The 17,044-nt window shown below is 36.6% G+C and overlaps 1 protein-coding gene across 2 annotated transcripts in view; it reads left to right on the top strand.

Moving 5' to 3' along the window:
• Positions 1 to 17,044, top strand: part of UHRF2 (ubiquitin like with PHD and ring finger domains 2) — a 91,902-nt gene that overhangs the window by 27,354 nt on the left and 47,504 nt on the right. For both annotated transcript variants that reach the window (XM_082074464.1, XM_082074465.1), the window contains exon 4: positions 8,903 to 9,121. In XM_082074464.1, the coding sequence (XP_081930590.1) occupies positions 8,903 to 9,121 (219 nt within the window). The remainder of the gene's footprint in view (positions 1 to 8,902; positions 9,122 to 17,044) is intronic.

Genomic DNA, 17,044 nt, shown 5'->3' with positions numbered 1-17,044 from the left:
GTGTAGGTAGTTAGGAGGGGTTCTTAAGAGCAACTGGTTTCTCTGAGGCATGATTTCCATGTACATGCTCATAATTTATCTATCATGGAGCCTGTACGCTGTTAGCGTTTTGAAGCTGAGTAGAACCAACACCTGTTTTGTGCAGACAAAACAGTAAAATTTGTTGATCACAGCCTGGCAAAGGATGCATGGTCATGAATGTGGATGTCCTAGGGTGACACTCGTTTGGTTTCTGATTATGTTGACCTCTGTTTCTTGGAGAGAACTTGGTTATGTAGTTGCTGCTAGTGATGCATTTGTGCACACTCCCTCTACCAAAAATACAGGGTGGGAGGAATGGGAAGAGGAGAATGTGTGCAGATCTGTGTCTGTTACAGAGACAATTTTGTTTACGGAATAAGCCTGAGAAATGCATTTCTAAGAAATAAAATTACTGATGGGTCGTGTATTTCATCCTTCAGCATGAAGAATTAACAACAGCATTAATTCTCAGTATTTAGTAGGGTGTCTGCTCTTACTGGTTCTGTCCTTAAGTTGACAATTCTATTGAATCTAAATAAAGAGCTTGTGTTGATGGACTGTATACGTTTTTATCAAATATTATTAATAATTAGGATCTGTAGTCCTCAAGAATAAATTCACTATTGTGCTATGCTTTGTAGAACCATTTAACAAAAATATATTCCCTAGACCAAAGAGATTACAGCCTGCTCTGAAGGTAAAAATACATAAGAATACGCCATTACCGTACCTGTATGCCTTCATCAGTACATATGTCTCATTAGCCAATAAGTCTTCAACAAGCTCTATAAAATGTCATAAAAAATAATTGTCTAAAATACCACAGTGATTTTAAACTCTCATATCATAAATGAAGTCCATGAAAAGATTAATATGTGGTAGCTTGAAATAAAAGGGAACTGATCTCAGTGATCCAGAACACCTCTTGGACTCCTGTCTTCCTCAGGGTAAATTGAACTATTTCAGTTGTATCAGTCTGTCTGTCAGTGGTAGCTTTCCTTTTGGGATAAAAATTACTAAAATGCATTGACCTGACAACTCAATACTCCTGTATTTTCATTTCTGTTTCTCCTTCTGCCTGAGGAACGTTTGTAAGATTTGCCATATTTTTTACTATTTTAAGCTTATTTGCTTCTGCTTCTGAAGTGTTTGAGTCATGTTAGGCAGCGCATAGGTGCCCCATGCTAGCTGAAAGAAAAATACAAATAGGAACCTGGGCAACAAACTTTATTTGGACGAATGGGGAACAGTGCAAGATGGAAAACCAATTTAGGAAGAAAGAAGTTGCGAGGGATCCTACTTGAAATACTTTAAAAAAGTTTGTTCATTTCCCAGATCTCACCCTGCTTAAATGGAAAACATTCATTCCTGTATTATTTCGTGTTGTAGGATCTTTCGTGTTGTAGGATCTTTGAAAAGTCTTTAAGTGCAGGAGGAGAAGGTCTTTAAGTACAAGGGGAGTTCTCATTGTCAAGAAGATTACGTTTTTGTTTTTTATTTAAACCTATTTCTTACTTATCTATTCTATTTGTTCAGGACTAATCAGGGTTGCAGACAGTAAGAGAAGTTCACCTTGAAAATGGTGTGAGGAGAAACAGTTCCCAATGAAGGCTAAAGGTATTACTGATCATCCTTTCTATAAATGGAGGAGACAAAATTAAAAAAAAAAGGCATTTTGTTTGAAAGAATGTAATAGTCTAGCACTTTAAAATGCTCTGTTCTGCTGTAGCCTTTATTCTTACTAAAAGTTGTACTTACTTCAGGTGAGTTTCATTTGTCATTTGCAGTTCAGACTGTCATTGATCTTTGAAAAAATAATGTATTTATGCACAATTTTGCATTAAAAATAAAAAAGTGTATGCACTCACATATATTAACAAACCTAAGATTTCACTGCATTGTTATAGAGGCCAAAACTTTTAGTCATCCATGTCTAAGTTACATGCAAGACACAGGCTGATAGTTGGAGAGCACAGAGTATTTTCTGGAATTGAGAAGAAAAGTTCTAAGTATGACCTGGTCAAGAAAAATAATCACTTTTTCCTTGAAAGTGTCTCCTTAGCTGAAGAGATTATCGGGAGGATAGTACTCTTAAACTTGCCATTCCTCTCCCAGGGAATGGTTTGAACATTAGGCTTGCGTAACAGATTTTTTTTTTAATATATATTTTTTTAATGTAAAATTTCAAATAAAGGTATTAGGCTGCAATTTAATAGAATGTATCTGAGAATTCACACAGGTGGCACTGTTGATTAATTGATTTTGGAGACTGAAAGACATTATGGGCCATTGTCAGATGAGGTGGCTGTTGTTTCTTTCTCACCTTCTTCGCAACTACGTACATCTGATAGTTCAGTTGCACTGAATTTGGTGGCTGTGCGGCTGTAAAGCGAAGTGTTCTTGCTTCCTGATATCTCTAAAAACTAACGTTTGCTAAGTGAATATTAGTGGTTTTTATGTCGTTGATCCAATTGAATGAATTTGCCCAGTGGCTGCATGGAGCCGAACAAGGGAAAGAAGCAGTGCTTCTTTGAGAGGTAGCTGCTTTGAGCAGCATTAGTGAAAATTTCCGCTGCTAACAATTATGTTTTATCTTCTGTGAAGAAATGCCAAAATACATCCCTTGCACATAATGTATTTCTCAAATAACCCATGTAAACATGTTTAACGTAAATGTTCAACATTTTTTTCTTCATATACATTAAGCACAGGAAATAGTGCCTGTCAGGAAAGTATATGCTGTCCAGTTTCTGGCACTAGTCTCAACAGTTGAAGTGAGGAGACTGGATAGTGATTCTTTTGAAGGAAATTAAGTTAATGGCTAGAAATATGAAGAAATGTCAGGAGCTACAGACCATTGCCTCATTATGACACCTGCTATCTTTGGTTCATATTAGCCACTTAAGAATTTCAGAAGAGGGAGAGGAATGAGAGCTGTTATTTTCTGCCCAGTCAAATCTTCTTCTAAGACAGTATCTTCCTAAAGGAAATACATGTTTTCTTTGACCTTCTCTCAGTAACAATCCTTTTTATAATTGGTCTGAATGATGAGCACCTCTTCTAGCTGCATAATTTTATTTTCTAGTTTCTAATATTAGTGGCTAGTTTGTTTGCTCATTCAAAACTTTCATACAAGTTGTTAGACAATACTAAAACAATAGGAGGCCTGCTAGGTCTCTCTTAAGTTTTCATTCTTTAAGTCATCATTAGAAAAAGAGTGCCACTATGATGTGGCTGTGTAGGCCTATTAGTTCAAGCTTAAAAGTATTCTGGTGGAAAAGGCTGCACACTGCTGCTTTTAATTTAAGAAGTCAGTTCTTATAAGATTCCTTGTCCCATTTGCAGTGGATTTCCTGACTGTAAGAACTGTGTTTTGTAATCTCAAAATGTTTGCATGTGTTAGTTTTCAGGGTTTTGACAACTGACATTGGCTGTAAGGCTTTGATTTCACTTCCTACAAACTGAAGAGGAAGTAGTTTGAGGAGAAAATCCAGGTGTTTCTTGTGTCTCTTTGGAAAGCATATGAAAACAGGGACGGAAGCTTTGCCTTCCTCACAGTTGTTTGATAGAACTGAAATGTTAAAAGTTAAACTATTTTTTTTCCTTTAAAACTGATCTTGCCTAAAAAAAAAAAGGTATGGTTAGAATGTGTCTGAACTCTTTCTGCTTCTTATTTGTTTTAAGTAGCTGTAAGCATTCTCCTTGCACAGTCACAGGATTGAACACCTGGGGAAAGGTTTTTCAAAACATAACTCATTCAGTGATTGTGTGGTTTGTCATCCTGTGTGCCAGCTAGTGACATAAACCTAGTTTTCATTACATTCACAGTATTTAGACTCATTATATAACAGTTTTGTATTAAAAATTCAAACTTGCATGGTTAACAGCATCTGAACTTCTATCTTGATACTGTTTCCAGTTTGTCTTCTTTTGGAGTATCCATGTTGTCCACACAACATAATCGTCTAAGTCTAGAAGTAAATTTTTCTTAATACTCAGAACTAAAATGATTATGGAAGTAAGCTATTTCTCTTCAGGCTATTAATACAGTTTCTCAGTGTTTAAGCTGTTTAATTCTGAAATTACTAGTTGTTAGGTAAAGTTTTCAAGATGTTGTTCATGTTCGTTCTGTGTGACTGATTTTTATCTTTATTGATATTCATTATTCCTTCCAGTCTGTCTTTTTAAATACATTACTTATTTCTTGCAATAACAAATTATCAGACCTACTGGTCGACTTTTGGAAGTGCAGACACACAGCTTTAGTATCCAGTGAATTTTGTGGTTTTTTTTTAATTTGTAATTGAGGCTTTAGACACTCTTCCAATATACTATAATTCACTTTCTCAGAACGCTACACAAAATTATGCTCATTATTTCCTCAGGTAACAAATTGTCAGGGGTGGGGGGTGTGAATGTCGTTTTTGTGCAGGTTTACCTTCTTAATCAGATTTACCTCCTTTATGAGTTCATTCCTTTTTCTTTCTGCTATTTGTGCGCTTCTGTTCCTTCTTTTCTGGGTGTTTTGGAGCTTGGGAAAATAATTATGCTCTAATTCTATTTATGTTGGAAAGTAACATTTTAGAAATTGGACATCTGCACTAATATTCCTTACAATATTCGTATGCACAGGGGATGGGGAAGTGGGGAAGTCTTGACTTTCGCTACAATAATTTTATCTTTCCAGTTCCAGTTGTTCTTGTAACAGCTGGGAGAAGTGTTAAATAATATGTGGCAAGTTCTCAGTAAATTAGAGCAGACTTGTGTATGTTCTCACACAGAGCTAATATGATTTTTAGTATTTGCCAAGAAACGCTGGATTTTTACTTCATGGATAATTCTTTGCTATGGAAGCTGTGCGCACAGACAGGAAATGTTAAAGAATCTTTGCTATGCTGGTGTTAGTATTTACAGTTGGAAATATTACAGGGAAAAATTATATTACAGGGAAATACAGTTAATGATGAACATGAGACTTCTTATGAGTGGTATTCATTAAACTTTTATGATTACACTTACTGTTGTGATGTCTGCTTTTTTGATATTAGATGCCAAGTGTAATGAAAAACATGGAAAGCGAAGAAAATGTCTACAATTGATTTAAGTTTAAAGGTCAATTGTGTCATATAATCTTCACTTAAGCTGTACCAAACTTAGTCTAGTTGAATTAGAACACTACCGTGAAGATGTACCTGTTTTCTCTTGGCCGTCATCTTAGGATTTTAAAAGTAACTCAATAAATAAGGAAACTTTAAGTAAACATTCATATGTAACAGTAGTCCTTTATTATAGTTTGTCAGAGTGGGTTTTTCCACTTCATTTTTGAGGCTTGTTAAAAATACATTTGTTCTCTTAGTTTATCTACATAGATCCACGTCTTCCCATTGTGTGTTACATATTTAAATATCACTCTTGTATATTTAAGAGATTAGGTTTTAAGTTAATGTGGGATTTTTACAAATAATGCATTAAACTTTGAGAAAAGGAACACGAAGGTAGTTTTTTCTAATGTGAGTGTGTTTTTTTCCATACTTGGGTAAATTGTGGCATTAGATAGGGCACAAGTTTACTGTGGAAGTACTGTTTACTTATTACTTAGTATAATGAGGGGTAGTGGTACTGTGTTTAATATACTGTGACTGTGATTTTGAGCCTAACTCAAAAGCTTGTGACAAATACTGTTTCTGCTGTTCTTCTTGGGGCATCAGTTATAGACAAACGTGAATGGCTAAATATCTGCTAGCATTCACCAATGTTCATAAAACCATATTTCTGTGTGTGAAGGCACAGCAGCAAAACATTCAGTGTCTGGAAACAGATGTGAAAGAAATATTCATTCTGACATGGGAAATTTCATCTGTTTGTAAGCTTTCTTTTCTTCTTCCAAAGTTTCCGAGCTTAGTTTCTGACCAGCCAGTAAGAGGAAAAATTCACTCAGTGAAGAGTCTGCCTTCCTTTTCTTTCTTTGGAAAGCAGTTTTTTTCTGTCTGTAAAAGAGGTCTTGAAGGTTGTCTTTTGGTAAGTGATCTTGTTCTAGTCATGCTGATAAGCAGTCTTCTTTATTTGAGTTCTTTCATCAGATACTTCCCAGAACAGGTGGAGTCATTCTTAACAATGACAATCTTTGAAGTTCCTCATCAGTACAGTGGGAAAGATTCTGTTCTGAGTTGTGTAGGGGTGGGAAAGATGACATAAATCCAAATTTGTGAAAAAATAGTTCTTAACCATTAAGTAAAAAAACACATTTGTCCTAAAGTATCCTAGGAAAAACAGAATCTGGAGGGATTTTACTTTTAGAAGAGAATAGATTCTTCAGATCAGAGTTAAATTTCTATGAATGTAAACTGTTTTAAGTCACGTTTTGATTTTTTTTTTTTTTTAATAGTGACACTGGAACTTGTAAAGTGTGTATTGGTTATTTTTACAATCCCACTGATCTCATATGTACTTCTCACTTGATTGTTTATTTGTGTACATAAATGATGTCTATTTTTTATCTGTCTCATTTAGTTTCCTGATGCTTAAGCCCCACTTGGTTTTGGAGTTCAAGTAAACTGAGTCTTCATTTATTATGTGGTACTTGCTGTCTTCTCCAGAGTTCAGGAAGGGTTTATGTGTAAAATGATTGGAACTGGCTATTAGCTCAACATAGCTGTCCAAAGACTTCAGTAGCCTGTTGCACTATAACATGGTGTCATAATTCAGGCACTCAATAAAATAGACATCCCTGTAGTTGTTTTTTACTCTGTCTCGTTACCTGTAGATGAATCTGTCTTACGTTTTTAATGGATATTACTGTTATAATGTTCATAATTATTGCAGTAGAATTGTATAATAGTTCTTTTAAGGGAAAGCTGCACAACATAAAATCCCAAAGTTAGCTTTGTAGTACACACTAAAATTGGGAAAAAAACCAAGTAAAAAATTTTGGAACTGTGGAGAGTTACATCATATGAGACTGTCATTTGGATAATGGCTTAATCCCGAGGCACCTGTCTTTGTATGATGTAATTCCTATCACGCAGATTTTTGTAATTAGAATATGAAGATGTTGGGGGGAAAAAAACCCCACTCTTTGGATTTAACTTTTTAAAGTAGTTAAGGATATGTGATACATTCTTTTTTTTACTTGGCTGTTGCTTTATCTAAACGTACAGCCACTTCTAAAGTGTTGTGGATCATGTTTGTTTAAACAAAAAAAAATCGATAAATCTTCCTACAAATTTAAGCCACAGTCTAGATATCTGCATTGTGGAGGACAAAGTAATGCCTGGAAACACATTTCCAGGTCTAGCCTGCCCCCACCCTGCCTCAGTTTCTATGTAGTGGCAAACTGCTGTATTAGATTTAATAGGAGGCATGAAACAAAATAAAATGAACTTGTTTAAAGTGTCTCAAATTACATCAGTGGGCTTTTAATCTACTGTTCAGGAGCAGACATCCTGACTTCAGGCCTTTCAGAGCCTTGTGCTGCTAATGGCAGGAGTTTTAATATTTCTTTGCATAGTAATGTAATAAGTTACAATGTGCGATTTGCCCAAGACCTTAAAGTTATATTGTTCACTACAGGGAGGCATGCTGGAAAGTGACAGAGCCATACTTTTATTTGTAAGAGTAGGATTTTGCTGTTATAACAGTGCTGTTTGATGAAGGTGTATTAACTATAAGCATGAGTGCTCTTGCTGGAGTCCCAATACTTGTATGACTCAGCAATGTTTGTTAAGAAGGAAAAAGGAATACTTTTACTAGCACTTGTTTATATGCAGTACACTTATTTTCATTTTCTTTGTTAAATTCGTACTGTGACCTCACCTAGTACTAGTTGAATGATGGAAGATTCTTTACTTGCTTACACATATGATCAGAAGGGAACCTTCGCTGTTTCCGTCTAGCATCTTTTTTTCTTTTTTGTAACAAGCCAGCTTTCTCTGCAAGCAATATTTTCATCATATCCATATTGTGCTGTTTTTCCCAGCACGTGCAAACTGTACAGGCTCTACTGTCATTGAATAATTGCCTTGTACTGAGGATTTAATAAAGCTGTGGTGTTAAACTGAAAAGTTAACATCTCAAAAGCTTTTTTTTCTTGCATTGGGATTTTAGCTCTAGTGCTGTCAAATATCATTATCTTAATTTTGCTAAATAAGACTTTCTCAGCTTGGAAAGGAATTTGAACTCTTCAGAAATTATTCGTTACTCTTTTTTTTATTTTTAATATGTGCTGTGATGGCATACACCAGCACAGGAGGAGGAAAGCAATTTCTTATAAACCCTAGTAACTCGCAGATAAAATTAGGTAAAATACTGAGCAAAAAGCCACCAAGTTTTCAGTAAAAAATAAATTAATGAAAATTTGTTAATTATAATTTAGTGAACCACTAATTTCTTCTAATATTGCATTCCTCACTACATCTTGCCAAGGGAAGTGTATTCTCAAGAGAAGAAGTGATTCCCATATTTAACTTTCTAGAATGTTGGGACTTGCAGTTTAAAGTGAGAAATGTTTTCCATTTATTAGTTCATGTATCTCTCTGGGAGTCTTTGTTCTGTTTCTTTCTTACTACATATTGTAGTTAGACTTTTTTTCTTTTTTAAACATGGTGCATGGAATGTGGACTTGGACTATATTCACCTCACGAATTTGAAATGCAGTGTTTTTAGGGTCACGTTTTTTAGAAGAACTGTCCTAAATGTGTTGTTATTGAAGTTAGAGGAAGTGTAATAAATGCATGAAAGCAAAGCTAAATTAGGAATGTACTTAGTTGAAAAACCTAGTTTGAATCTTCATTACTTTTTCATTGACATTTTAATTGTGATATTGACTTACTTCTTACTATTGCAGGAGTCATAATCTTTACTGTTGTTGGTTTTACTTTTCAAGGTACCCAGAGAATGGCATAGTAGAAATGGAAACCATTAATCTCCGACCCCGAGCAAGAACCATTCTGAAGTGGAGTGAACTAAAAGTGGGTGATGTGGTGATGGTTAACTACAATGTTGAGACTCCAGAAGAAAGAGGATTTTGGTTTGATGCAGAAATTACCTCTTTGAGAGAAATCTCAAGGACTAACAAAGAGGTTCATGCTAAAATTCTGCTGGGGTAAGATTTGTTTGACCAACTCATAAAATCTCTACATATCATATAAAGTATGTTTAGGAGGTTTTTGTCTACTAGTCATCACTAGACTAAAATTAATGTTATACTTTGATTCCACAGCTGTCTGAATCATGGAATTACAGTGCATGTTTTTTATGGTGTGCAGACTTAGCTATGAGTCAGAATTTTTGCATTTCCTGAGATTGCTGGAGGCAACTATAAGACTTCATGTTTTATCTGCTGAAGATGAAATTGATCAGAGTGTGGTTTAATTTATATCCCTTTATATTTATATGTTATATATTTATATATATATATATAACTTGTTTACTTCTATTGGAAGCTGAAAAGTCAGCTTTCAGTAATTTTTGAGGTAATTAGAACGCCCTAAGGTCTTGCTGAGTATTAGTCATCTCTGACAATTTGAGTAAGTCTCTGAACTGGCTAACTGAATTTTTAAAGAATAAAATATTTATGCAGGTATTATACCTTCTGATAAGTAAAATGTGGAACTGTGGGATGCAGGAATTGTGAGTTTTCATGTGGCTGAATTCACCTGAGTATCTTTGCTTTGTTTTCCTATTTAATTTAAAAACCTGTGTACAGTTCTTTAGGAACAGTGTTTTCTGCAGAAATCCATGTGATACGACTGTCAGTAAGCTGTGTGATTGCTGCCTTAGGGATGAACAGATGACCAGTCTCTATGGGCAGCCTTCTTGAGGAATTCACAGTAACCTTCCTCCTCCTTCTCGTTAGCTTTCCTCATTCCTTTAACATCCTTTTCTGACACAAAAGAACTAAAAGCAAATGGATCCAGTCCACTGCTTCCGTTCTTCAAGGAGGGGGGGATGTACGTGTACTTAATATGTTCGGAGTGAAACTGATTTTAAAATGAAACTGGAACTAAGGTGAAACTTATTTTTACTTAAGAAATGATTAATTTAATGTTGGCATGTCCTGCATTTACTTGGTGAGTAGTATCATTGTTCTGGGCGTATATTCCTTAAAATGAATTGGACTATTTGCATGTTAGTGTAGTTTTCTTTATGAGGAAGGACAATTTATCTGTAGGAAGACAAACAGTGTACAACATGGTTAATTGGAAGAGACACATGGAAGACTTATCATCTTGTGCAATTCAGTATTTTGTGTAAAAATAAACAAAACAACAACAAACAAACAAAAACGACAGGAAAGTAAATAAATAACAAACAAAACAACCATCCAAAAAAAAAAAAACCAACAAATGCATCAAAAAAACTCCACCCAAAATAAACAAGGAAGCGGCGGTCGTACTTAGTACTGGGAAATACGAAAGACATCGACTTGATAAATCATGTGAATAAATGAAAATATGTTTTGTGGGTGGTTTTTACTTTTAGAATAACAGGAGTTTTATAGACAGTCTTAGTGCATTATGGTTTTGTATTAAGTAGAGCAGGCACACGGACTTTTTTGTAGGCAAAAAAAAAAAGCTTCAAATGTAAAGCAAGAAGAAATTGAGTAGATTGTTTAAATTATTAACTTTACTATTAACTTTATTGTGCCAAGTACTATGGGTTTCCCTATAGTATTGACACTTCATATACTCTGAAGGGAGTTGAGGAAAAAAAGGCAGAGTTGACAAATATCATATTCTAAGGTGGTAAATTTAAGTCCATTTTTCAAATGGAATCTTACTTCAGTGGATTTTCTTCTTGACTAATAATTCAGGCTTCATTTATATGTTGATAGATTGTATACTCAGTGATCAGCTAGTTTACAGAAAGTAAGGTTATCTAGCCTTGCCATTTCTGAAATTTATCAAGGATTAATTCTGTATCACCTACGCTACCCAGGTCATTCCTCTCAATTAGCAGTAAAGTATGAGATAAATCTGCTAGTATTCATAAACTTGTATGAGGAGCATGCTGCAACACTACATTTCAGTTATGTTGGTTTGCAGAATAAAAACCAATATCTTCGTGATTTGGTGTTTATTAATACATATTAATATACTAAGATAATATAAATATATGACATAATATAAAATAGTTTAGAATGATAATAAAATTATAATAACATTTCAGTCTATAATAATACAACTAAAATATAAGTATTCTGTGGTTTAATATATTATTAGTATGTTATCGTAAGTTCTTACCGTACCATTAGTTGTTTTAAATAAATGTGAAATCTGTTTTGGATGCATTATGAGTAGATTTTAGTGATTAATTCATTGTATGTTAATGACTAATCATTTCTTTATTACTTAAGAACAAGCAGGCAGTAAAGGGAGGCAGAGTTCTTAGGCTTGCAATGGGTATATTAATGGCTTGGACTTCGCCCCCTTTTGGGTATTACATCAAAGTGTCTTTGTATAAAACAGATTTCTGTGCAGTAGTTGAATGTTTGATATATTGATCTTGATTGCTAGGGAAACAGGAGTGCTTTGACCATGGAGTTCATGTGGGTCTAGGACCACAGGCGTCTCATGATTGTGTGCATGCTTACTTACAGTTCAGAATGGTCTCAGCATGTGTGGTACCTCTGGACTGATTTAACTAAAATTGCAGAGTATACCTCTATTTTGGAACATTGTCTCTTTTTCTTTACCAGGAGTATCTTCCGTTTCATGATGAAAGCAGTTATTTGTAATCCAGAGTAATATGACTTGTCTTCTTTGCACTTTGAAGTGTGTGTATCAAATGCCTGTTAGCGGTGGGTAGTTGTAAGGCAAACTGTTCTGAGTTTATTTTCGTGTTGGAAATGGCTGATGTGATTAAAGTCACCGCACCAAATCAAATCGAAGTGGTTCAAATGGTGATTTGTGTTTTCTTCTTGCTAGACTTCAAGATAAATACAGGCACAATCAGCTTTAACTTTTCTTCAGTCAGCCTGTGAAAGTTTGAGTTTAGCAAGGGCTCTGTCAATATCAAGACTTGTGTTTTGTTTAAGCCTTTGGAGCTACACAAGAATATCAGAAAGATCTGTTCCCTATGCAGATTTTATATCTCTTTGATTAAGTAAACATTTAATTAATCTTTACCTGAGCAGCAGTAATGTAAACTAATAGAAAGGCCCTAAATTTTCAATTTTATATTTGTCATGTTTTGGTTCTGCATGTTCTTGTGAGGCTTCCTGCTCCCAAAAAGGAAGGATTGTTTTGTTTTCAGATTTCTCTCTCTGTTTTTTAAATATGCTTATTATGTTTTTCTATGTAACCTGCTAGATCCGAGGCTTACCTTCCTCATTAGAAAACAGTTTTTGCCCCCCCCCCCCCCGCTTTGTTTTTTTTAGGATACATTCCTATTTATCTTCTTGTAGACTCATTCATGTCTGGCATGTTTTTGTTCTCAGAAGGCAGTATGATGTTTTTGGACAGTCCTTATGCTACCTGTACATGTTTTACTTTTACCCACTTCTTTCATTCTTTAGAACAAATTTTTCCATGTCATATATAATTTTTTATAGCTTTGCAAAGGTAGAGAATTTAATCACATTACAGAATACTGAACTAACAGTCAAACAAGTCTTGCACGTTGTTCTGGGTGATTTCAAGAGTTCTTGGACTTCTGTGGATTTCTATCTAACCGGTCCAAAAAAAAAGTTATTGGCAGTTGCACCTTTTTTTGACACTTAGTGAGATAATAGTACTGTACTTCCTATGTGTTGTGATAATCAATGTGCTGCAGTTGTTGTCATACTTCGCAGGTGTTCTGTAGAGTAGTTCTCATATGATGTCTCTTCTTTAGGCCGAGAATTGATGTCTGTGTGATTTGTCCTTTACTGATGCTGGTATACTTTCATGGTATAATTTTATACCCAAAATAACTTCCTATTTATTTTAATGTAGCATCTTTGACTGTTGCTGTTTGAAGTGGGAAGACATTGTTTTTGCTGGTATGTGAAATATTAACAAGGTTTACTTGGAGCCATTTTTAAAAAAATAGCTTTCATGCTCTATCAGCAGGTACCTTCATAATAAGAATTCTAATTGCTGAAGAACTTGCTTGCAGCTTTCTTGCACAAACATAAAAAATAGCGTATTTCTTCTAGGCAAAAAAACTTCTGAGGGTGAATTTGTCTCCCTTTTTCCTCTTCTGCTTATGACGTCAGTGGAACTGCTCACCTCCTTTGAAGAAGATTTGAAGAAGAGATCTCCTTTTGAATCAACACAGCTGGTTAAAATCAAGATAGATTCTGATTGTCCAAGAAGCCTGCTGGGATTTTTCATGATGATTCTGTGGAGATGATGCCTAGAACTCCTTAAGTGCTTCTGTGAACTGTTTTTCCCTAGTCCCTATGGGCAGGGGTGGCTCTTTCTGAGATTCACAAGCCTTCAGTAACAATCTTGCAATTCTTAACAGGAGTGACTTTAACAACAGGAGGAGTATTTTGGATCCGACTTCATTATCCTTTTGGACAAAAGAACTTGTGTTTGGGGGGCAGTGTGTGTGTGAAAAGAATGATCTGTTTGAACATAAGAAATGAAGTTTACTGGAAACCAAGCTGTTTATTTTTAAATTCCAGTTTAGGTTTCTGATCTTGCTTCAGTTGCAATTTCATTCTTGAGGAAAAACTCAAGAATTAAAAGATAGTGGGCATAGGGACAGAATGTTATTAAAGATACTTTTGAGTAGCATACAGTGCCTTCTCTCACACAAAACAAAGGAGTCAGAGGTACAAGACAAATTGCTCAGAAGGTATTAGAACATGCTGTCAGCTATTGGGACTGGGAAAAGGCTGGTCCACTGGGACTGGAGAAAGGTTGGTGTCTGGGATGTGGTGTTTTGGTCAAATGCAAGAGACAGAAGAACAATATCTGACTAAGAATAGTTCATGAAGAGAGCATGAACAGAGCAAATCCTTAACCACTCACTGTGGTAATTGTCCTCTCTACCAGGGTCATAAATGAGATACAGTAGCTTGGTTCAGCACCTATGAAATAAATTCCAGAAAGTTTAGAAAGTACTGAATGAGTACATTTTGAAGGATATTTGGCTGACTTGTTAATATAGACACACTTTCCATGTTCTTTCTCCTTTCCTTCCTTTCTCTTTGGACAAAAGTTTCCATTTTATAAACACTCCCTGAAGTTTTGACAGCCAGGTTCTACACTGATCATAGCTATTCCTACACACACTTTGTTTTACTTCATGCTTTGTTTTCCTACCCTAAGGAGGGCAAAGTTTCATGAGGTTCTGTTGTACAGAGAAAAGTAGGTTATAGTTTTAAGCTTTCTTACTTGTAATTTCTCTTACACGGAAAAAATATTTTATCTCTTGATACTTCCCTCTTCCCAATTCTTAAAGAGAGAGCATTAAAAGTAATCCTTTATGCTATTTCCCTGCACATTGCCTATTCCTAACTGGCAATATGGAGAAACTGATATTTGAGTGTTTCCATTTGCTTTCCCAAAATGGAGGGGAAGTGAACTAGGTGCTTCTAATTCATGTTGAGTCTTTTGGACTGTGAATGTACTGTTCTTTTGTGTTGAAATTTTAAAAATTGAGCTGCAAACCAAACCTGCCTTACTAGAGATAGTATCTTTCAAGCTAAGGAGCCCGGTTACATAAGAGCTTCTCAGTCCTGTTGTCGAAAGAGTAAGACCTTGGAGGACAAGTCTTCCCAATGGAAAGGAGCAGGCCAATCCTGTAGATTGAAACCTGGTTAATTGCACAGCTCATGCCAACAGGTCTTTTGCATTTAGTGCCATGGGACCCATAATTGGGTTCCCATCTGTCCCTGAAAGTCCTTGATCCTCAAGTGGGACAAGAGCATCTATGCCAACAGGCTGGCCAACTGGGTGAGTAGAACTTTGGGTAGCGAAGGGACATTATGACCTATGGTTAAGGGAGGCATTGGCACATGTGCATGGCAAGTAAAGGGTGGTGGGTTCAAGAGGGATCTTGGGGTTGGTAGAAGAGGGATATTGATCTCAAGTGCATGTATGCAAATACATACAGCCTGAGAAACAAGCAGGAATTAGTGCTGCATATAGTCACAGAACAGTGACATTTTTGGTATAGTGGAGACATGATGGGACAGATCACATGACTGGAGTGAGAAGATGGATGGATACAAACTGGAGGAAAGGTGAAGATAAAGAGGGCAGGACTGCCATGATGTGAAGAAGTTTGGATGTAGGGAGCTCTTCAGTGGGATGACAGTGGTCTGTTTGAGAGCTTGTGGGTCAGGATGGGAGAGGCCAGGAAGGATGTAATCATGGTGGTAGTTCACCTGATCATGGTGAGGAAGAGGACAAAGCCTTCTTTAAAAGTCTGGATCATGGGAACTGATTTTCTTGGAGGACTCAAATTCCCTGACATCTGCTGGCAGGGTAATGCTGAAAAGCAAGTAGTCAGGAAGCTCTCTGGAGAATGTCAGGAATAACTTCTTAATAGAGGTACTGGGTAGGTCAACAGGGTGATACACAGCTGGATCTGCTGTATGTAATCAAGAACTGCTTGGGAATCAGATTCTCACTGGTAAACTTGGCTATACTGACCATGAAATAGTAGATACCAAGATCCTGATGGAACTGAGGAAGGAAAGTAGCAGAGTCCAGTAGACTCTGGAATTCAGTAGGACAGACTTCAGTTTAATTCAAGGAGCTAGTCAATGGGATCCTGTAGGAGTTGACAGGTGCTTAATGACACCTTCCTCTAAATACAAGGATGGTTCATCCTGATACTCAAGAAAGTAATAGATGTATCTAGGAGACTGGTAAGGCTGAACAGGAAACTCATGAGTTAGCTCCAGTGCAAAATCTCAGTGTATAGGAGCTGGAAACAGGGGCAGAGTAAAAAGAAGGAATTTTGAATATTTAAGGATGGTGTTATGAGAACTAAAGTTTGTGATACTTGTAAGAGACATCAAGGGCAATGCAGAGAGCTTTTACCACTACTTCGGCAGTAGAAGGCTGAACAAGGAAAATATGGATCTGCCAATGTAAGAGACAGATAATTCAATGTCAGCAGGCACTGTCCTCATTGCCTTAGTCTTCACTGACAGGCTCTCTCTGGAAGCTCTGCCTAGTGAAAGCATTCAAGGACAGTTCTCAGAGTCAAGGAGTGCTTGCAAGAACTTGACCGATGCAAGTTTATGGAACCAGATGGGTTGCATCCAGGTATGCCAGGGGAACTGACTGATGCACTGATGCTCCTCTGTACTATATTTGAAAAGATTGTGGAGGTCCCTGATGACTGGAGAAAGGGAAATGTTGCATCCTTCTTCAAAGAAAGCCAGTCAGCCTTGTTTCAGTTTGAGGAAAACCATGGGACAGTCCTCATGAAGTGCTGGCTGTATGAAGATAATTCAGAGTAACCAGGATGTATTTTTTTTCTAAGAGCAAATCATGCATTAGAAGGCTGGCTGCCTTCTGTGATAAAATGATTAGCTCTGTGGCCAAAGGAATCACAGAATGGTTGGGCTTGGAAGGGTCCTCTGGAGATCATCTAGTCCAACCCACCTGCTAAAGCAGCTTCACCCAGAGCAGATCACACAGGAACATGTCCGTGTGGGTTTTGAATGTATCCAGAGAAGGAGACCCTACAGCCTCTCTGGGCAGCCTGTTCCAGTGCTCTTGCACCCTCAAAGTATAGAAGTTTCTCCTCATATTCAGATGGACCCTCCTGTGCTTCAGTCTGTGCCTGTTGCCCCTCATCCTGTCATTGAACACCACTGAAAGGGGTCTGGTCCCATCCTCTTGACACCCACCCTTGAGATATTTATAAGCATTGCTAAGATCCCCTCTCAGCCTTTTCTTCTCCAGGCTGGACAGACCCAGCTCTCCCACTCTCATAAGAAATGTGCTCTAGACCCCTCATCATCTTTGTAGCCTGCTGCTGGCTCCCCTCCAGTAATTCCATGTTCTTCTTAAACTGGGGAGCCCGAAACTGGACACAGTTCTCCAGATGTGGCCTCACCAGGGCAGAATAGAGG

This window comes from Streptopelia decaocto (assembly GCF_964273445.1).
Source record: "Streptopelia decaocto genome assembly, chromosome: Z".
Classification (NCBI taxonomy): domain Eukaryota; kingdom Metazoa; phylum Chordata; class Aves; order Columbiformes; family Columbidae; genus Streptopelia; species Streptopelia decaocto.
Note: the sequence above shows the minus strand (reverse complement) of the source record. Positions and strands in the feature narration are given on the sequence as shown.